The sequence below is a fragment of the Bombina bombina genome, chromosome 1 (assembly GCF_027579735.1).
Source record: "Bombina bombina isolate aBomBom1 chromosome 1, aBomBom1.pri, whole genome shotgun sequence".
NCBI lineage: Eukaryota > Metazoa > Chordata > Amphibia > Anura > Bombinatoridae > Bombina > Bombina bombina.
In genome coordinates, this window is record NC_069499.1 from 149,917,911 (window position 1) to 149,942,423 (window position 24,513).

A 24,513-nucleotide genomic window follows, 5' to 3' on the forward strand; every position below is an offset into this window, starting at 1 on the left:
ATGCTAAAGACAAGAGGCATAGATGTACAGCCACCAATCAGAAGCTAGTTCCCAGTAGTGCATTGCTGCTCCTGAGCCTACCTAGGAATGTTTTCAACAATGAGTACAAAGAAAACAAAACAAACTTGATAATAGAAGTAAATTAGGAAGCACCCATGTCCAAATGTGAACCTGGGACTGCTGATTCACAACCTGTGTCTCTGTTCCTGAGCAACCAGAGGGCTTTGTATTCTGTAGACGTTTTTGGAGACCTATTACCTGCATTGGATAGCTCTCTTGCTCCACCTGCTTCCAGCTGCAGTTAGTAATGCAATCAGCTATAAAAGGCTGCTTCACAGACCACTTATTGTCTTGACATTGAGGTTTATCTTGTTCCTGTTGTTAGTGCCTCTAACCTTGCTTGAATGTCCTGTTAAGTTTTTGAATATGGCTTGTTTTCTCACTACCCTTTTGGATCTCCCTTGAATTTGATGCAAGAATTGACTGCTTTTCTGTTTTCTCAACTTGGCCTTGTACCCTGACTATTCTATAGGATGCTCCCCGGATTTTGTGACTGTTCTGACTGCTCTTAGGTATCTGACCCTCAACTTGTCTCCTGGCTGTTCTCTCTGTACCAGCCTGCCTCTGCTTCCTGTGCCATCACCCTGCTTCTCTGGCATTCTGTTCCTGTATCCTAGTCCTGCAGAGGATGCCTGTCAAGCCCTGGTATCCTGTTTCAGTGCATAACCCTACAGAAGGTGCTTGTCAAGTTCTTGTATCCAGCACATGTACCCAAGTGCCACAAAGAATATCTACAAAAAACAGTTACCAGCTTCTGCATCCAAACTAAAGTTCCAGTAGCCTGTACCTGTGACAAGCTCTGCAGTGGGTTTATGTTAAGTTCCTGTCTCCAGCTACTGAGTCCAAGCTCTGTGGAGTGTCTCTGCCAAGTTCCTGTATTCAATACATGTACGAGCTCTGCAAAAGGTATCTGACAAGTGCCAGTCTCCTGTGACTGCACCCTAGCTCTACAAAGGATATCTGCCAAGTGCAATTATCTCAGTCAAGTTATTGTGTCCAGCTCCTGAGCCCAAGCCCTCCAGGGTTCCCTGCCAAGCATCTGTGTCCAGTTCCTGTCTCGGCCCTGGAGTGTGAATCTCCTGTCTCCCTAGAATGTCCACCTCTTCCTAGTCCCGGCGTGGGCTCACAGTTTAACCCAGGTGTGGGCCATCCTCTAAAGCAACCTGGGCTTTTTGTCCAACCCAGCTGAGGATTACAGACTGTAGTGTGCAATCCTTGTTTCCATTCTCCAAGTCTCCAGTTCCAGTACAATAAACTTGCTTGCTTGTCTGTTACTCAATCATGCCTAAAAAGGGGTAATTCCATTATGAAGCACATATCTTTGGCTCCTTTCAGTACTCTTGACAGTCCTAAGTCTGCAACCACCTCACATAAGCTCCATACCCCATACAAGTTTTCTGTGACATGACAATTGTAATTTTCAAGGCAGGAGTGCATTCCATTGAACTCAGTCTTGATGCTACTAAATGCTGCACAGTGATTGCTTGTTTCGTGCAGCACATTTATATGGAGACAAGATAAACAAAATTTGATTGGTGTTCCAAGGTTTTTTTTTTTCAAATTTGTTGCAGTTTTATAAGCTATTAATACATTTATTTTATATAGATCTTTTTACTATACAGTCATTAACTTGTCTTGCATATAAATGCTGAGATTAAAATGTCTAATTTTACACACAGTATATGAATTAATGCTCTGAGAGCAGGGAACAATATGATTGAAATGTGTTAACATTTCCTTCTAAGACTAGCTGCTAAAAATCTCACATACGTAATAAGAAAAAGACTTGCTGGTTTCCTTTCTGAGTAAAGGTTATTGTGCGCTATGATGATGTGTAATTTTGCCTAAAGCCAGCTAAAATCAAACCTAAAATAATTTAACAGCTGTTAAATTAGTACATTTTTAAATTCATGCCACACTAGTATATTACAATAAACTAGCTTAAAATTTTTATAAAATATTAAATATCACTGTATCTATAGATAGATATATATGAACATTTTTAAAATATGAAAAAGCAGGTCCTATGATAGACATCTAACCTGGGGTTCGATCACAATTAATTAGAACATTTATCGAATGAAAACCAACAGAACAGCACCATTAAATTTCTATAAAGATTTTTTGGTAAATAAATAATTGTATACGTTTTTCTAAATCATTGTGATCAACACCTTATTAGTATTGGAAAGGAATAGCAAAATAGCATATATAGCAGTAGTATTTATAACATTTTTTTTTATATTCTGGGTATATTTCTCCCATTTTTTTCCTCTTCTGAAGAAAAATAAAAGTCCCAGAGACATGGTGTGTGTGTATATATATATATACATATATATATATATATATATATATATATATACACATATATTTATCAATACAATTGGAGAGTGTGTAATATGTTGTGATGTACAAAAAGTTTAATAACCTCTTTTCTCTATCTCATTGCTTGTTTTTAACTTTACAGGGAGAAACAAAAATTTTAAAATTGAAGAACCTCAGACCGCAGGATTACGCTAATTACAGCTGTATTGCTTCCGTGCGAAATGTTTGCAACATTCCTGACAAGATGGTATCATTCAAGCTTTCCAATACAACAGGTATAAAATTGTTTATGGATTTTTCTTTTTTTGCACATATAATTTAATATTTATTGATCTTCATCAGATCAATACAGTGTAATGTATGTTTGATAGCTAACAGGCATTCTCATAATTAAACTCTTCGATCCATTTGGGACAGTGAAAACAGATTTCTTTATAAATTGGAGTGCTATTTAATCTTTCATTTTTCTTTTGTTATTTTGTGACCTTGCTCACCAACTTGCATTATTTTAATAGATTTTTTTTTATTGTGCTAAATATTGTGCAGCTTGACAATACAATTAAGTCGTGAGTCAGCTAATAACATTTTAATAATATAACCTTTTTGTCAGTCCAGAAAAAAATGGAATAAATGCAAAAGCCATTCTTGGGAAACATTTTAAGAAAATCCCATAAAAAAGAGAAAATATGCTTGAATGTGTGTTATGCAAAAAAGGCTAACCAAAATAATTTTGCAATATATTCATATACAATATCTAATTGTTTATTAGTTTATAGTAAATATTCTATGTGTGTGTGTGTGTGTGTGTGTGTGTGTGTGAAAGATAGAGATAGATAGATAGAATAATAACTTATGTGATCCTTAATTAGTTCAGTAATTCTTAAACTTTTATGATTTTGTCCTGATAAGTTTCAGCTGTTTACATTTTAGTACAAGCGTTCCTGAGGATATTACAGGAATATTTCTCTTAGTGGGGAATCTGAATCCTTGTTTTGGACTCTAGACCAATATAACTAATACAGCTAAAGAGAGAAGAGAGAAATTGTATTAAATAAAGTGCTAATAATAAGTGATGTCTTGAAATTGTCTTAAGGAATCTGTCACATCCTTTCATCCTCCTTAGGGTTAATTAGAATGTTGCACTTATCAAAAGGTGTTAAATAATCATTTGATTTGAAATCTTATTACAAGCAGAAGATATATGATCCTTTTGGAGACTTTAGTAACACTGAAGAGAACATCAAAGGTCTCATGAAATGATCTAACAAGCTTACCTCTAAGCAAAGAGCTTTCTGTGGTGTCTTATTTATTTCTCTCTAGATCCTGCAGAGAAATTAAAGAGAGAGAATCATTATTTTTTATTTTTTTTATTTTTTTATTTTCTATATGCACAAAACATGTGATTATAGTAAAGCGTCATATCTTACATTTCTGGGCCTTCATGACACAATCGCTAAAATTAAAGACAGGTGCAATGAATTGCTGTCATGCAATATGATTGCTATGTGATTGGCTGATTCTAAGTTCATGTTAAAATTTCCTGTATCAAAGTAAAATAGGTTAAAATCTATTCATTTACTGGCAACAATATATATAATATTAGATATTCAGTCAAGTCATATAACTGGGTCATTTTGATTATATTCTTCAAAGGTAATTCATTTACCAGATTTCTTTGCTAAAATAACATTACAAACATATTTACCAAGAGAAATAAAAATGTAAATGTTGGAACTAAACAGAGGGGACAGGAATGAACCACCACATGTTGCATATGGAAAAGGTAGTAAAGAGGTAGTGACATTGGATAGAGAATTGTAAAATGTCAGATAAAAACTAATGGTTGGTTTAATTTTGGTCAATGTATTTAGATAAACCATTTGTTAGACTTAGGGGGCGATTTATCAAGCTGAGGCGGAAAGGGGCGCACATAGTCATTTACTATGACTACCTAGTGCCTAGGGCACCACAGAAACTAAGTACACCACTACAATCATATCTACTTCTAAATAATTTTTTATAAATTTATGTTGCTAAAGGGTCAATCACAGTCCTCTAGAAAAGCTTACCAAATTAATTATATAAATTTAAATTTTTATTTTTTATTTTTTTTTTTTAGAAAATGCCTTTTATTTATTTATTTAACTTTGAGTTTGGCTTATTAATAATTGTTTTGGGAAATTTGTTAAAAACAGTGAAGAAGGTTATTTTTTATTCTTTATTGTCCCTTTCATTGTGAGAAGTAGTTGCACTATATATTGATGATGTATATCTATTGTTCTGGCGCACTCAATGACTTGACTAGCTAAAGAATAGAAGTACTCATTAAAAATACAAAAGTTTTGCTAAGTAGAAAAAATGAATAAAGAATAAAAGATTATTATTTTAACATGTATGTACCATTAAAGAGAAAGGTTCTGTACAATCATTAATCATTTAGAAGTATTAGTTGGATTGACACTGTTACCACAGTACTAAACAACTAGAAATACTAATTGTACAAAGAGATACATTTAGGATTGGTAGAAAAGAATACCACAAAAGTAATACATTTCAAACTCCCATTATTAATGTGGATATAGGAATACTCTATATATTAAAATGTTCAGTTTAATCATTCATACTTTAAATCTTTATTTATATAACTAGGAACAAACATACACACAGTAGTAGCCAGATAGATTTAAAAACACTTAAACCCAGTCAAATGGGATCAATTCCATAAGCAACAATATATGTATTACACCTAGTGCCCACAAAAAAATGGTTATCAAATAAACTAAGCCCTTACAATCCGAGGGCTAAATTACTTGTAAATGTTATTATGTAAATGGTGGGCACCAGATATCAACATAGATTAATAAGCACTAAGATTCTTTTTTAACATGGGTAAGCAGTTAAAAGCGACAGACAGGAGAGAGCAAACTACTCCTGCTAGACCCCTGACGCTCGTTTCACAGAACGCTTCCTCAGAGGGGGTGCGGGCCGCTGCTACTCTGCGTTATTTATGAGGGTATTTGTCCCACCTCTTGGCCCTAATTGGTTGTCTCTCTTAATGGAGATCAATCTGATTTGCTGCTGGATCAGTCTATTCTGAGGATAGACTCTGACGTTTAGGATTCAGCTGCATGATAGGGGAGTGTCGGTTACCTGTTAGCCAGTCACTGCTTGCTGAACTAGGGGTGTGTATAATGAATGGTAATGATTGGATGATCACTGTATGGATGTAAACAGACCCTTAGACATTGAAAGGATATTTTAATATTTTCTATCTGAATCAGTTTTAATATTACCAACATAAAGATAGATATTAAGATGGATATTAGCACATATTATGACAGTTTAACAGCTGATCACATGCTGAAAGTGTATTTACCACGATAATCTACAGCCACAGACTGCACGTTATACCTTTTAAATTGCTCTTAGTCTTAATACTATGACCGTAGTTGTGCCGATGTTGAACGATGACTGATGCAGATATTTGTTATTTCTTGATATAAAGTAACTCATAACATCTAAAGGCGTGGTTTACACCACACAGTGATCATCCAATCGCTATCACATAACACACATGTTCTCAGTACATCAAGCAGCGACTGGTCAACAGGTTGAAGCATGCACGCCTACCAACTGACATTCTTAAATTAAAATAGTTGCAATTGGCCAAAGGCTAGACCGCATTATGTTTCTCTTCATATCGATATAATGCTAATCATTATCATTTATTCTAATCAGTCTCAATATTTGATAGATTAGGACATAGTGGATAGTAATATAAATATTGAGAATGATTATGATATTTCAACAAGTCGCTATCGTGCCGCTCGTTTATTCACTACGGTGATTCACAACCATCAAACTGTATATGGTATTTCCCAAATTGTCCTATAACGAAGGATACTCTATCTTTATTCCTCTAATACTAAGACTTTGGTCTTGTCAATATGGAACGATGGTTTACGCCGATCATTGTGATCTTACGATATAAAGCTCCTTTCAGGGTCTGTTTACATCCATACAGTGATCATCCAATCATTACCATTCATTATACACACCCCTAGTTCAGCAAGCAGTGACTGGCTAACAGGTAACATTACGCACGCCCTCCAACCGACACTCCCCTATCATGCAGCTGAATCCTAAACGTCAGAGTCTATCCTCAGAATAGACTGATCCAGCAGCAAATCAGATCGATCTCCATTAAGAGAGACAACCAATTAGGGCCAAGAGGTGGGACAAATACCCTCATAAATAACGCCGAGTAGCAGCGGCCCGCACCCCCTCTGAGGAAGCGTTCTGTGAAACGCACGTCAGGGGTCCAGCAGGAGTAGTTTGCTCTCTCCTGTCTGTCGCTTTTATCTGCTTACCCATGTTAAAAAAGAATCTTAGTGCTTATTAATCTATGTTGATATCTGGTGCCCACCATTTACCTAATAATATTTACAAGTAATTTAGCCCTCGGATTGTAAGGGCTTAGTTTATTTGATAACCATTTTTTTGTGGGCACTAGGTGTAATATATATATTGTTGCTTACGGAATTTATCCCATTTGACTGGGTTTAAGTGTTTTTAAATCTATCTGGCTACTACTGTGTGTATGTTTGTTCCTAGTTATATAAATAAAGATTTAAAGTATGAATGATACGGAACATTTTAATATATAGAGTATTCCTATATCCACATTAATAATGGGAGTTTGAAATGTATTACTTTTGTGGTATTCTTTTCTACCAATCCTAAATGTATCTCTTTGTACAATTAGTATTTCTAGTTGTTTAGTTCTGCTCTTTAAGAATCCACAACAGACACGTATCTTAATAATTATAAAGCTAAAATACAGTACTGATATATAATATATCTGCTGAGATTTATATAATAGGTACAGTATCTGTTACTAATTAACTCCTATTAATCCCCTCCCACATTGCACAGCACTGTTACCACAGTACTTTTGAGCAAATAGTGGTATTTGCTCCTTTAAAAGGACAGTTTACTCAAAAATGTTCTCCCCTTTAATTTGTTCCCAATGATCCACTTTACCTGCTGGAGCGTATTAAATTGGCATTTGAAATAGTTGATTTAGCCTGTGGTATCCCCACCTATTCTCAAAGTTCCTGGCCTTAAGTCCAAGCTATAGATAAGCTGTGTACACACAGCCAGCAGAAGAAATTACACTCCCAGTGGGGTATAGAAGAGATAAGGTAATAAAATGTTAATTTTCCATTCTTCCCTCCAAGTATTTGTCTTTTGTTTATGGACAGACATAAGATGAATAAGCAAGTATATGTACACAATGTGATAAATTAATGAGATCTGATTATCCCTACAAGCTCAACCCATTTTATTAGGTTGGGGCTTCTAAACACAAAATCAGCTAATCCATCTACACAAATAAGCCTTTAAAAAGCAAATCTCATACATTTTATACTCTGCAGCTGGTAAAAAAAGTTATTGGAAACACATTAAGGAAAAAAATATTTTACAGTATACTGTCCCTTTAAGGATAATCCAAGCAGACTGTAATATGTCAAAAATAATGTGGGAGATCAACTCTGCAAAAAAAAAAGCATGGAATCATTTGTAACAGAGGATTAATAGCACATTTTTGGTAGACTGCTTTGCATACTGTAATGTTAAAAGTGTGTTATACGTTAGAATACAACCTAATTTCACTTTGAAACTACATTTTATTTTAACCAATCTTCCTTCAGACTAGAGATAATTCCTTAAATATATAACATGCCACTATCTTATTCAAAGAGCTTTCATAAACCATTTCAGTATGGATAAGCTGAGAAAAGGGTATTGTATTCAAATGCTATATAACGGAAAAATAAATATATTTTTTATAACTCTCAGTAAGGATAAAAGCTTGTATAAATACTATTCAAATTATTTCTCAGTTAAAGAGGTAATGTATATCAATTCAACTGAATTTACATTAGAAGCAATACACATTGCTTCAAGCTAAAACACAATTTGGATCGGATTTATGAACGCAATATCATTACAGTAAAAATAGGTTTCTGGATTATTGGATAATATGACCATAATCTATTTCTATGTGGACAAATCCTATATCATTATACTTAAAATAATAGAATTAATAATTAGAGAGAAATCTGTGTATTGAACTGGCATTATGAGCTATAAGGAGAAAGTATGAAAAAATAATTTGATCATTTTATTTTAATGAAACGTCTTATTGTTCATTTTGTCTTTATTCTTTATAATGTAATTTTCAGAAATTACTGTTTATTTAACAAATATATACCCTTCTTATAAGTATTTTTTTAACTCAACTAAGGTCAGGATTATACTGTTGTATTATTGTAAAATGACATTAAAGGAAAACCATATTGAATTTCTCATACAAAAAATAATTTGATTTTAAAGAATATTAAAGAATATAAGATGTATATAAAACATAGGATAGCTATCAAAATAATAAAATTGAATAGCTCTTTTAATCATGAATTAATTATTAAAATCATAAATCAACTGATTATAATGTTAGACTAACACTTAAAACCTCTGTCTAATAAATAGTTAATGGTAGTTCTGTATGGTATATGACAGATCCAAACAGTAAAAAAGTATAAATGTGTAAAATTCAACAATCTTCATTAAAATTTTTCAATGATACCAGTCCTATTTAAAAAATGAAGTACACTATTATTGTAAAGCAAATTACATTAAACTTTTGTTTAAAATGTTTAAAAGACAAGAGCATTTTTTTAAAGGGACATGAACCCCAAATGTATTCATTCAAAATTTAGATAGAACATACTATTTTAAACAACTTTATAAATTACTTATATTATCACATTTTGATTCATTATCTTGGTATCCTTTGATGAAGAAGCAGAAATGCACTACTGGGAGCTAGCTGAACACAGGTGAGTCAATGACAAGATGCATATATGTTCAGCCACCACTCAGAAACTAGTTCTCAGCAGGGGTCAAGTCGAGCGGGAATGCATGGGAACAGAGTTCCTGCACTATTTTTGCAAGAGGAACTAAGTTCCCCCTGGACAGAGAACAGAAGCTCTTAATTTCACACTGCTGCTACTGGTGGGAGGAGCTGGAGCACAGTCTAGTGAGATCCTCTAGTAATGGGCAGTAACACATCCTACAATACACTAAATGTAAAACTGTCAGTGGTCCTGCTGTGTTATCACCACGCAATGTGTGTAACACATGGTACTTACATTTCTGTGTGGCTTGTTCTGTGGTTATTTAGCTTCCCTCAGCAGAAATAGTACTATTGCACCTTAAGTGGGTGTGACTCTGTGACAAAGGAGGATTTTCAGGCCCAAAAGCAACTATTCAACCCTTCATTGGATTTAATTTGTTTTCATTAACCACCAAAGTGTTTAGATTATATACATATAAATACAGTGTGTGTATGTGTATATATATATATATATATATATACTGTATATATATATATATATATATATATATATATATATATATATATATATATATATATATATATATATATATATACGATCACTGGATGTTACCCACGAATCCTGGGATATCCAAAAAAGCAGGCAGACACAGGATTTCCTCAATCGCCTTTATTCAACAAGGAAAGGCTAATGTCCAAACATTTCGGCTCTTGCGGGAGCCTTTCTCAGTGGAAGCCAAACAGACATTGAGAAAGGTTCCTGCGAGAGCCGAAACATTTGGAAATTAGCCTTTCCTTGCTGAATAAAGGTGATTGAGTAAATCCTGTGTCTGCCTGCTTTTTTGGATATCCCAGGATTTACGGCTGCCAGTCGTGGGTAACATCCAGTGATCGTGTATACATATTTTCTGCAGAGCACCAGGTGATTGAACTATTGGAGTGTGCCGTGTCCCTGCATCTATCTATCTATCTATCTATCTATCTATCTATCTATCTATCTATCTATCTATCTATATATATATATATATATATATATATATATATATATATATATATATATATATATACGGTATATATATATATAATATATATAATTTTTTTGACACGAGACAAGGTTGTTAAGGGGTCCAAAATCCCAAAATCACTTTTATGTGATTTTTTTTAGCATGCAAACGGAAGTAATCACTAATAAATGATTAAAGGACCAGTAAATACAGTAGATTTGCATAATCAACACATACATGATAATTAGACAATGCAATAGCACTTAGTCTGAACTTCAAATAAGTAGATTTTTTTCTGACAACTTTAAAAGTTATATCTATTTTCACTCCCCCTGTACCATGTGACAGCCATCAGCCAATCCCAAATGCATATACGTACCATGTGACTAATGCTTATTAGTTTATTCTGTGAATTCTTGCACATGCTCAGAAGATGCTGGTGACTCAAAAAGTTTAAATATAAAAAGACTGTGCACATTTTGTTAATAGAAGTAAATTGGAAAGTTGTTTAAAATTGCTGCTCTATCTGAATCATGAATGTTTAATTTTGACTTGAGTGTCCCTTTAATTGACAAAGCAACACAAACCAATATATTTAAAATATTGAATACTCTTCTATTGCCTTACTTTTAGTTATGCTGATAAAATTATATACATAATAATATGTTGAAGTATTATTTTTTAAATAAAATATGAAACAGGAAGTGTCATTGTGTGACTTTTCTGCACTACCATTTTGATAAATTAAAAAGCTTCATATTTATGTGGTTACATGAAACATCAACATCATTAATCACTAGTATTATTGAGTCACTATCTTGATATTTTGAATGCTTTTGTTTTGAATATGGTGAATCCCACTGAGTTCATATGCATAGAAAAGTAAACTTTGCTCTTTTGGCTGCAGGATCGCATCAGACCACTGCTTCCTAACCTAATCTAATTCCCCCAGGGTTATCCAACTGGGGTGTTGAGAGCCCCTACTCACGCACGATTTGCCGGGCAGACAGGTTCGGAAATATCTGCGTTTCTCTTCCCGGCATTTCCTAAATTGACTTAAATTTGTTCAATTTGCCTCATAGGTCCCTTTTAAGAACTGCAGGTGGACAAGGTTCGCAAGCATATAATCTGTCTGCCTAAGCTTGCTATCAGAGATGCAAGCATCACTAGAGGAATTCAAGGTTGCACAAGCATGTTATTGTACAATCCAAGCCCCTGCCCTCATGCAACCAGTCACTCAAGAACAGGAATTGTCAATGCTGCTTCTGCTGATTTATAAAAAATAATCAGCATCATTGAACCCAGATGGCACAAGTAGAATCTAAGATGCATTTTTGTGCTCCATAATCTAAACAGATGGAAACAATTACAAACATGTACTATCAAAGAAAACATATTAATTTTCCATTTGAATATATCACAAAACAAAAAGTTTAACTGGAAAATGTAGATATGAATACAAATGTATATTCTAAAAACAAGTAGCTTTTTATTTTTAACCTAGTCTTCTACAAGTATTAACAGAAAATTAAATCATATAATTAGTGTGATTTAATTAGATCATGTTCCTTGGTTTGGTTTAGCAACATTACAGCAGGGTTTTTACACAACAGAAAGGTCTTTGAATTTAGATCATTTGATATAAATCTGTCGGTTCACTATAGGTGGTTCAAATTTCTATTTCAGAAAAACCCAATGAACATTCTTTGTTTCTGCTACCTAAAAATCTTTACGTAGATAATTTGAAGTAAATTAACTTAAAACTAATATTTTTTTAATAATCAAGCTTTATTTGAATACCATTTTTTTAATGTAAACGTTTGACACTTCTCTATTTGAACTACATTAAAAAAAAATTAATGCATTTGAACTGTATTATTTTGGTTTGCAATTCATGCAGAAATAAAAATACATACAAAAGAAGAAGAAAAGAAAATCTTAGAACTGAATACTTATATCACAAAGGGACATTATACTCAATTGTAGCAGTGTTTGTTATGTTCCTGTGCTAAATGAACATATTTCTCTTTCTTTACTCTTTTCTCCCAATACATTGGTGATAATTTCCTCTATCAGCCAGTGAGTAATTTATACATAGTGCAACCTTACATTTCTCAACATTTTAAACTTATTTACCAGTAAGGAAGTATAATTTCTAAACATGCTTTCTTTTTTTTCTTTCAAGTCTTAATTTAAACAAAACATTGCTACAAAGTAAACAAAGTGCATACACAAAAAATAAAAGTAATAAAATTAGTATATTATTATTATTATTATTTATTTATAAAACGCTAGCAGATTCCGCAGTGCTGTCCACTGGGTACAAAGATAAAAGTACAATACAATATAATACACTGGACAAAATTTAACGAAAAAATACAGGGGAAATTGAGGGCCCTGTTCCCGTGGGAACTTACAATCTAGATGTGTAGGAGGGTGAGAAACAGGAGGTGGGGACTGTAAAGGTGAGATTGATGTTAGTGCAGAGTTAGATGAGGGCAACTATTAGGCAATTGGAATTCATTTGTTACTGATTTTGGTGATAGGCTTCTGTAAACAAATAGGTCTTTAAGGAGTGTTTAAATGAGGAGAGGTTAGGGGAATGTCTGACAGCTCGAGGAAATGTGTCCCAGAGAGTTGGTGCCGCACGAGAGATATCCTCTAGCATGGGAGGAGGTGATGGTAGAATATGCAAGGAGCAGGTCATTGTTGGATCTTAGGAGGCGGGCTGGAGTATATTTGTTGATGAGTGAGGACAGGTGGGGGGACCTGCATTGGTAAGGGCTTTGTAGGTCAGGGTGAGAATTATGAATTTAATTCTGCTGTGAGTGGGGAGCTAGTGAAGGGATTTGCAGAGAGATGCAGCAGATACAGAGTGTCGGGAGAGGTGGATTAGACTAGCAGAGGCATTTAGCATGGATTGATGTGGGGAGAGGCCAGTTAGTAGGTTATTACAGTAGTCAAGTCGGAAAATTACCAAGGAGTGGATTAACTGTTTAGTAGTTTCAGCGCTTAGAAACAGATTAATTTTGGAGATATTGCGTAGGTGGTTGCGGTAGGATGAAGAAAGCAAATGGATGTGGGGTATGAAGGACAGTTCGGAGTCAAGTGTAACTCCTAGGCAGCAGACTTGGGGTGATGGGGAGATAGTGGTGTCACCATCAATGATAGAAAAGTTAGAAACCGGAGTAAAATTAGAGAGGGGGATTAGAAGGAGCACTGTCTTGGACATGATGATTTTTAGGTGGTGAGGGGCCATCCAAAAAGAAATCCCAGACAAGCAGTCGCTTATGTGAGAGTGTTTAGGGGTGGATAGGTAGATCTGAGAGTCATCAGCATAGAGGTGTATATATACAATAACACAGCAACAGGTTTTAATCACAGCACAATTTACTATATTTACAGTGTGTTGTGTTGAATAAATGTATTACACTTGTGTTGAAGATATATTAATATAATAATATATATAATAATATTTAGTTGCTTGCAAGAAAAATGCTTTATTAACATGCTTAAAAATGAGATTACTGTATTTGTCACTTGCCACAGAACATTCCTGATTAAAAAAAAATCTGAAAGTTTTTTTTTAATTAAAAAAAAAGTCAAACTAGATCAGTGCATGAAGAAGCAAATAACGGAAATTGTTACAAATGTCTGAAACTACCATAAAACAGCACTATCTGGAGGTTGGAATTTAATGCAAATCTGACTAAACAAATGTAAAGAATGTGTCAGTTTTAATTTGCCTTTTTTGTTTGTAGAAATAACACGTGGAGAGTAGCAAGTTTAGTAATTCTTTATTATATTAGATAAAGAAGAATGATACGTTTATAGAAAAATTGTTATGTTTTCGAGAGCTTTTTAGGCTGGAAATGCTACTTTTTAATTCAGTGTGATCAAAACAGCACAATTTTGTCTTATTCTCACAATCAAGTACAGGTATTTGGCTACAATAAAAAAAACGCCCTATCTACATTATGGAGCTAAAAACGTCTCTGGGATCGCAATATGTTTCAGGTCACTTCCAACTACTTTTCAAGACCATTTCTTGTCTTATGGATTTCGGCACCCCAAGACACTTGATAAGTTTTTAGAAGGTCTTTTCGGCCACCTGTTAGAGTTTTTCATGGCTGTTTTCAAAAAATCTTTTACATTGTAAGTATGTTAAACATAATTAAGAGGTTTGTTAACATATGTGGTATCGATTTATTTAAGCTCCATTCATCGCTGTTGGAGAAGCTGAATACAGCCAACAGGGAACAAATTTACATATGTATAGGGACATATAAATATGTACTGTATATGTGATGGGTACAGCTACATTGAACTTTAGAAAAACTCACTTCAGGACATCTACAACTACAAATGGGGTGATTTTTTTATTTCTCACTCACACTGTTGTGATAGTCACTAACAGTAAAGGCATTATTAAAATCAGGTATTTACAGGAAATTGCTTAATCGCGGGTTTCAGAGTTAACTATTACAATCCATTTGCATCCACACCATCTGAATGCATCTGTGGATGGCCAGACTGTGCACTGTATTTTTATCGTTTTATGGTTGTTTATGGTTAGATATTATTTTCTAATGATTTTAATAACCCCAGTACTGCTTGTGACATCCACACCAGTGTGAGTGAGAAATATAATCAAATATGAAATATGACATATAGAATAACTCTGTTTGTAAATGTTGTTGTCCTGAAGTGCCTTTAGAAGTATGTCCATCTTGCCAAGATAAATATGGCATTCATATGGATGTGGAGTGATGAGGGTTTCTTGTGTTGATAATAGGTGAATGCAACCCATGTAAATGAGTCTTTTCCTTGTTGAAGGAACAAAGGGGTTCCATGAATGCGAAGTTATAAGGAATAAATCTGGTAAAAAAGACAGTTAAGCCCTTACCACACACAGATGTATCATTTACATTTCAAATAACTTGTTATACAGGTATACCTCACTTTACAGCGCTTCACTTTACAGCGATTCGCTAATACAGCGCTTTGTGGAGCTGAAGTTCAACCTCCAAGGATTTTGAAACAGTGCTGTAATCATTGTGAGATTGCTAGAAAAGTGAATGGCACCATTTTGTTATGCTTAGTTCACTCTGTTTATAGCATTGCAGTTTAATCCTTGTCTCAGTGCTAGTCTGGCAAATTTTACTACAGTAATTGCCACTATTTTACAGGTACAATATTTATTGAATACTAATTGAATACTTGCTGTGCTAGTGTTAAACTAAACGTAGCACTATTGCACCCCTAATATATGTTAGTTCAAACATGTTTTCAAGATTTTAAACACTGAAAAAAAAGCTATAACTGCCTTGTTTCACTTTAAGGCGGTTTTCACTTTACAGCGGGGCTCCGGTCCCTAACCTGCTGTATGAGCGGGGTATACCTGTAGTTGGAGAGAAAATCACAGATATAATACATGTTGTTTTTAAACACACATTTTGAAATTTAACAGGTAGACTATTACAAACAGGATGTGAAAGCCATGGGTGCTTGTTTTATTCTAGTAGACTATGGTAAATTCAGTGGAAATTACATTTAATAATTACTAAAGGGCACAGAGCAAGTTGCTAGGTAGAGAGTGGTTTGAGCCCTTAGGAATTATATTAACTGAAAGAACAGGATGTGGTTCATGACTTAAGCAGGGTTTTTGAAGAAGGACTTGGCATGTATTAAGACCCTCATACCATTAGAAAAAAAGAAACAAAATCCATAAGAACTGTAAGGTTGCTACTTTGACAGTATTTGAACATGACAGTACTGTTAGTAATTATGTAACTGGACCTAAATGGATACCTGCAGATGTATGTATCACTATGTTAAAGCCCTTTGCCGGCTTTTTTTTCTAATACCCGAGATCTCACATATTTGAGCCCTTATAACTTTTTTATGCAATATTTTTTTTGAATAATTTTTATAAGATATTGTTATTATAAGTGTAAGTGTACTTTGAAATGTTTTTTTGTTGTTTTCTGTGACACTTCTTCATTTCGCAAAACAGTTAACCAGAGCTCTGAAGTCGCAGTAATGATTCTAGCATAAATCGCAGATGTGCTCACGCGATTGCGTTTAACGCTCAACTTGTTATACATTGCGCTGCATTCTGATTATAACATCTTAAAATTGCCTCTATTTTTGTTTACATGTGTTTTTCTATTAGGGTATTAAGTATTTTGCATATTTTGTAACAACCTCGCCACCTTTTAGTTTGCAAGAAAAAAACAGTGAGATCTGTAGGGCAGAAATGTTTAGACAATAACGCTTGAATTTGAGATACAATTTCATACACGCCCATGGAACGCCCATGTTCATCCCATTATACACTAAAACACAATTACACTTATGTGTTTTTTGCACATTCAATTTACTTAAATTACGATTTCTAGACTTTTCCTTTAATTGCATTTTGTCCAGCCAATAAGAGCCTCAAAACAGTACCTCGTTGTGAGACTGGAAAACTCAAAACAATGACTGCACTGCAGTATGATATAGAAGTTTTAATGCATACATTATTTTTTTCTAATAAATAAAGACAAGCTATTATAAATGCATTGTAGACAATTCCATGTCCATTCAGGGTTCCAATTACTAATTCCTTGTAGATTATGTTAAACAATCTACTAATGTATGTCAGTTTTATGCTCCTATATTAATGCTTTTACCATGCTGTTAATTTTCACAATTAAATTCTATGTGTTGCTCATTAGGACAAAATACAAAATATCAAGGGTAATGTTGCTTTATTGTATACATAAATCAGTTTGCAGTGAGTACGCATTTACACAGGATACTCTTTTTTTTCTGAAATTATTTCTATAATTAGATTTCTACATGTATTTTTTTAGTAAAATAGGATATTGAATCATAAAGTTGCGTGATAATTTTAGTAATTATCATTAGCTTTTTTTCTGATGCATATTTGTATATACTACAATAATAGATATCTTCAGACACACCTCTCAAATTGTGTAAATATGCAACATCTGTAAATTGTTGATGTTTCTATCTCCCATTTCAATATATCCTAATTTCCATTACAAATAAACTGATTTTTTTTTTTCTGTAAGATATTCTAGAACTACAGATTGACTTGGTAAACCTACATATTAAAAGAGCATACAATAACAAAATAGTCTACAATGTTAAAACATTTTATTATTGTACTATACCTTGCATATAACTATGGGCCAGATTACAAGTGGTGTGCTAATGATAATGCAGGCCGCAATATCGCTAGACCATTCCAAGCTACCATTAGCATGCAACTTGAGTCCATAGTAGATCCCATTTACCAGAGACATTGCTCTAGCGCAACCTATACTTTCAATGTAGATCACAACCATGCAAACTTGCAATCATATTATAAGATGAAAGTTATAGGTTGTGCTCAATTCAAAGCTGAAAGTGCACTAGAATATTTAGTGCAACTTGAGACCTGAAGTAAAGTGTAAGGGTTACAAAAAAGTTGCACAAAACACATGGAAAACATTATAATAAAGTATCACACTCATACATACACTCTTTTCAATATATATGTCTACATATGTGTATGTGTGTATGTACACATGTCTGTATGTAGATATATGTGTATACATGTTTATTTATGTGTTTATATGTTTAAAACATATAAACACAAAACACAAATGAACTCTCACACACACACATATAAATATGTATAGTAAATGTGGGTGCCTGAGTCTTTCACTAGTGCGCTAACTTTTTACTTTCAAATTGTAATACTCACGCTAATCTGGCCACACAAATTATTTTCTCTAAGCGCAGCTAGCATTTGAGCAGAAAAAAATAAATAACACAACACGCTAATCTGGCCTTATGTGTTTAATCCTGTCAGCTCAGCTCAAGAGTAGCCGTTAATTAGTTGATACACACATGTGCCTCTTGTAATTTGCTCCCCAGATGTGTTTAGCAATCACTGTAGATCACTAGTTTGTGGAAGATTTAGAATATTACCTCAGATTTTGTCCAACAATCTTTGCCAGTGGCACTGCAGAAAGAATAGATAACTATTCCTTGTGATATCTACCAGAAGTTAATTGAAATACCTAGAAGAGTTAAGGCTGTAATTCAGTATAGACATTTCAACAGTGCATTATATTTCAGCATAAATGAAAATTATTTGCCATTCTCCACACATTCAGAAAATCATGAACAACTAGCTAACTGGACGTAGTAGTTGTTCATTTTAATGCTGATTTCAGATTAAAATCCTGGTTTCTTAGATGAGCTGCTTTGATTTTTAATATACATTTAACATAAGGTAAAATTATATAATATTTCTTATAAAAAATATTTTTTTTTTGCATGTGTTAAGATATTAGACTAAACATATTGCTAGTATGGAGCTAACAAAATGGCAAACTATGGCAAATCAAAGATTGTTTTGATTCTCACACAACAATATTCTTAAAAGAACATGAAAGTCACTGGTATACATGGGCTGTACTGACCAAGCACACTGTTTCAGGACACAGAAAAGCAAAGATTGATGAAAAAATAAGATGCATTTGTCTTTTTCAACTGTGGGAGAAGCATCCTGTGCTTGCTCCTGGTGCAGATTCTTAGCATTTAATGGAAAGCTAATTGACAGGTTCACTTCATTAGCAATATATTTACTGTATAAACCAATCAGATCTCAGGTAAACTCAGAGACTTGCACCCAGGGTATGTACATAGTGATGCAATATTAAATATATGTGTCTAATTGATTATAGCAAAAAAAGAAAAGGTTAATATTACTCATGAGGAATTTTCAAGGTATGACTCATGACAACAAAGCAATCTAATTTTTGTAAATACATATTGGATCAGTTCTTTTGTATTGCAGTGAGAGAATATGAATACAGTTGTTATCAGTTTAATCCAGGAAATGTGTTCAGAGTCATCAGTAGATAATTTGGAATTCCTAAAGTGAATATAAAAGTCATTAAAAATTGTGAATGTATTATGGACCTTCTAGTTGGCAGTTCAGTCTAGCAGACTTTTTTTTTTTATAGAACTTATGTTGTAGAGATGTATTAAGAAGATTAAGCTAAACCATCAATAAACTATTCTGGTCATTTCCAGTTTGTCTCAGAAGAAAAATGATGCTTATAAATGTTCTGAAGCATGCAATCTCATAGGGTCTTCTGTGCTTGGTACCTTTTGTCACCAAAGATTGGAAATAATTATTTAATGGTTTGGTTGAATTAAAAAAGTGTAAAGAAGATTAACAGCTCCATTCCAGTCAATGTGATTTTCCTTGTAAAATGTTTTGTATGGGTTTTTAGAAAGGTGGAGCTCATTAAAAACATCAGTTAATCTCACATTATATCATTTGTGTCAAATTTGTGAAACATACCGTATAAAGGAATTTATTCAGGCAAACAAGTTCTCGAGAAGAAAACATTGCCTCTTACAATGCAGTATTGCTCAGTGAAATTTAAGATTGCACAATAGTTATCTTGTGCAATACTACACCCTGTTTTTGCACAACTAATTGTGGGAAAGCAGAACCCATCAATCACCATGCATTCCCTTATGCTTTTTTAATCCATCAAAATAACATATTTGGTTGTTTGTCAAAGATTTTCTTTTTTAATTTTTTTTTGGTCTATTTTAAAGGGACAGTCAAGTCCAAAAAAAACTTTCATAATTTAAATAGGGCATGCAATTTTAAACAACTTCCCAATTTACTTTTATCACCAATGTTGCTTTGTTCTCATGGTATTCTTAGTTGAAAGCTAAAACTAGGAGGTTCATATGCTAATTTCTTAGACCTTGAAGACTGCCTCTAATCTGAATACATTTTGACCACTAGAGGGCATTAGTTCACATGTTTCATATAGATAACATTGAGCATGTAAAGTGACCTAGGACTGAGCACTGATTGGCTAAACTGCATGTCTGTCAAAATAACTGAAATAAGGGGCAGTCAGCAGAAGCTTAGATACAAGATAATTACATAGGTAAAAAGTATATTAATAAAACTGTGTTGGTTGTGCAAAACTGGGGAATGGGTAATAAAGGGATTATCTTTCTTTTTAAACAACAAGAATTCTGGTGTTGACTGTCCCTTTAAATGTTCTTGGGCATGTTGAATTCACATATTTTTAAATTATTGTTAAAATAAAAATTAAAAATAAAGTCAAAATTTTTATTTAATACAAAACGTGTACATACATTAAATATGAAAATCTAAATAATCATTGATGACTGAAATTAAATGTATCAAGGTTAAAAATTAAGTTAACTACATTTATTACAATTATATGAAATTATTAATTCCCCTAGTCTTGAGTTTTAAAATTAAAGTGATGGTAAACTTTATCTAATATTAAATATATGCAATTTTTGCCATTAAAAATTATGTGTGTACCATTTTCTTTTTTAATCTATCTGTGAAAAGGGTAGATCCATGCCTATAGTAATGCTTTTATTACAATTTTATGCCAGCCCACTGGGATGAACTCTTTTTTTTAGGACAATACCAATGAACATTCAATCAGTGTGTGTCATATGAGAGTTCAGCCCTTTGACAGCCCTTAGGAAACCTAGGTAGAGAGTGGGTGGGACTACTTTCTGTGTCCCAGCCCAGCCAAAAGAGTAAATGAAGGGAGGGCAGAGGAGAAGAAGATACCTAATAGGATTATAAATATTTTATTATATATATATATATATATATATATATATATATATATATATATATATATATATATATATATATATATATATAGTCATGGCCAAAAATATTGGCACACCTGCATTTCTGTCAGATAAAGCACAACTTCGCCCAGAAAATTTTTCAATTACAAATGTTTTGGCATTCTCATGTTTATTTCTTTTGTTTGTATTGGTATGACACAAAAAAAGTGGAGAAAAAAAGGCAAATCTGACACATTCCAAGAAAAAAAATGGACTGGACAAAATTTTTGGCACCCTCAATTTAATATTTAGTAGCACACCCCTTAGAAAAAATAACTGAAATCAATTGCTTCCTGTAACCACCAATGAGTTTCTCACATCTCTCCACTAGAATTTAGGACCACTCTTCTTTTGCCAACTAGTCCAGGTCTCAGATTGAAAGGGTTCCTTTTCCCATCTGCTGTTTTGAGATCTCTTCACAGGTGCTCTATGGGATTGAGATTTGGTCTAATTGCTGGCGAGTTCAGTACTCTACAGTGCTTTGTCTTAAACAATTTATGGGTGCTTTTTGATGTGTGCTTTGGGTCATTGGGCCGTACATTGCACCACAGAATTCTTTGGTAGTCTTCAAATTTCATAATGCCATGCACACAGTTAAGACATCCAGTGCCTGAAGCAGCAAAACAACCCCAAAACATCAGTGAACCTCCACCATGTTTCACTGAAGGAAATGCATTCTTTACTTTAAAAGCCACATTTCTTTTTCTGAAATTAGTAGAATGATGGGCTTTGCCAAAAAGCTGTAATTCTGTTTTTTCTGTTCACAGCACATACTCCCTAAAGAATTTTGGCTCCCTCAGGTAGGTTTTGGCAAACTTCAATCTGGATTTTTTATGTTTCTGTGTCAGCAGTGGGGTCCTCCTGTGTCTCCTACTATAGCGTCCTTTTTCATTCAGATGGAGACATATAGTGTGAGCTGACACATTTGTACCCTGTGCCTGAAGGTCAGCTTGAATTTGTCTGGAAGTTGATTGAGGTTCTTTATCCACCATTTGAACAATCCTTTGTTGTGATCTTTGATAATTTTTTATCTTTCATCCACGTTCAGGGAGATTAGCTACAGTACCATGGGCTGTAAACTTCTTGACATTGTTGCGCACAGTGGACACAGGAACATTAAAATCTCTGGAGAAGGACTTGTAACCTTGAGATTGTCCAAGCTTTTCCACAATTTTTTGTTCTCAAATCCTCAGACAATTCTTTGCTGCTTTTTCTTTTCTCCACGCTCAGTGTGGCACACAGAGACACACAACAGAAAGGTAGAGTACATTTTTTACCATTTTAACTGGTTGCCAGTGGGATTTCTATATTGTCATCACCTATTAATTGATACAGGTGAGTTTAATTACAAATTACAGGAGCATCACAAACTTGGAATGCAATTATTTCTTACAATTTTGAGAAGGTGCCAATAATTTTGTCCAGTCCATTTTTGGAGTTTTGCTTGAAATATGTCAGATTTGTCTTTTTTTTCTCCACTTTTTTGTGTCATAACAATACAAACAAAAGAAATAAACACGAGAATGCCTAAACCTTTGTGTGTGTGTATATATATATATATATATATATATATATATATATATATATATATACACACAGACTAAATACACACAGAGACAAGCACGCTCACAGGAACGAACAACTGGCTCAATACCATTGTTAGCCTGTTCTATGGCGATTTACCACCTGGGTGCAGCTTCTTTTAGCCCAGTAATGCTTTTCACAGAGTAGAACTTTCCTGTAGCATATCAGTCTGATCCCGCCTATTACAGTGAGTCCAGCACGAAATACCAGGCATATACACATACACTTTTGGAGAAAAAAAAATATATGTGGTTTTGCTTGTACACTAATATATTTTTCATTGCAACATTATTAAAGTAAAAATTTACCATCACTAAGTTAAGGGTAAAAAAATTCTGCATTAAACAGATACACCAATTGTTATTTTATTATTAAAATAATTTGCCATTGTTTAACTTTTGCATAGTATCTTTTACTTTTTCATAGTATGCTTCTTTTTAAATTCATGCAAATACCTATAGAAAACTGTTATAGTATGGTTTTGTGTAAAAATATAAACTTTTGAATTGGGAGCCTAAAATATTCCACCCATGGCAGAAAACAGTATCATTTTATGAAAGTAACATAGTTATTTTCCTTATAGCAATTCAATTGATATCTTATTTTTTAAAAAGACCATATTAAACACAAATGCATAATTATTATTTGGAAGTAAAAGCAATCACCTGTTACAAATAGGGGGGAAAAAATATTGTGTATAAGAGCAAGACAGAAAAAAAAGAATGTTCTGCATCTCTATTTTAGAATATTAATACAATTTCATTGTTAGCTAACATTTCCTCAGTACTAGAATATAAAGAATACAATTTAAAATAAAACAGAGAATACTTATCACATTACCAACAAATAATAAAAAAAAATGCTATTTCTATGAAATAGCTTTCTTACACACACACACAAACACACACACATATATATATCAAAAATGTATGGCAGAAATAAAATGTTAAGAATTTTATCCAATTACTAAATCCCAAGAATAAACTTTGTCTGGTGTCTTTTATATTGTATTGTACTGGACTTTAATTTTTGTACCCATGGACAGCGCTGCGGAATCTGTTGGCGCTTTATAAATAAATAATAATAATAATGTTGCAAGTCCAGCTATTTAAATTGTAGGACACATCCTCTAAAATATTAAATATGAATAATAAGGACATTTTCTCTCTTCTGACATAATAGATGATAGCAAAAAATAGTGTGTACATAGCCCACAAAGCTCAGAAAAAATTTATTTTTTTTTAACTGAGAAACATCTTTTTAATATTAACTATTCTACCAAGTAAAATAACCTTTAACTAGGCCCTAGTAACAGTAATAAAAGGTCACAAGACATTAAATAGCTCAGGCCCTTAACACTAAAATAATAATGCTGGACTCTATTTACAATAATAATAACTTATACGGAAAACACCTATTATGTTTCTTAACATTTAGGTCAAAGGTACATTTTTTCAACATCATTGCACAGTCTTCAAAGCTAGATTTCAAAATAACTAGATATTAGCTGAGGGAGTCTGTAATTTTTTTCCCCACTGCAGGAACATTTGTTCTTTTAAACCAAGGTGTATAACTTGTTAATAATTTCCCCTGAAATACCAAGTTCCATGTTCCTAGGATATAGAATTCTTTAAATAAGATGAATTTCAGTCTTTGTAGTAGGCTAATGAATAATAATACTACTACAATGCAATATACATGCAATATACATTAAAATAAAATATATTTTTTTAACCCCCAGATCCTTACTTTCTTGAGGGTGGACTGGGTTTTAAGGACATTAAAGGCAATTATTTATTTATGCACCAGAAAGTATTAAAAGCAAAAAGATCACACCTCTTTAAAAAGCCCCTTAAATGTTAATCTTATATATTTTTAACAATGGCCAATTAGGGGCAGATATAA

The 24,513-nt window shown here is 33.3% G+C and overlaps 1 protein-coding gene across 1 annotated transcript in view; it reads left to right on the forward strand.

Moving 5' to 3' along the window:
- MDGA2 (MAM domain containing glycosylphosphatidylinositol anchor 2) overlaps nt 1-24,513 on the forward strand; it is a 1,262,343-nt gene that overhangs the window by 634,171 nt on the left and 603,659 nt on the right. The window contains exon 5 of the mRNA XM_053697669.1: nt 2,528-2,660. Coding sequence (XP_053553644.1) covers nt 2,528-2,660 — 133 coding nt within the window. The remainder of the gene's footprint in view (nt 1-2,527; nt 2,661-24,513) is intronic.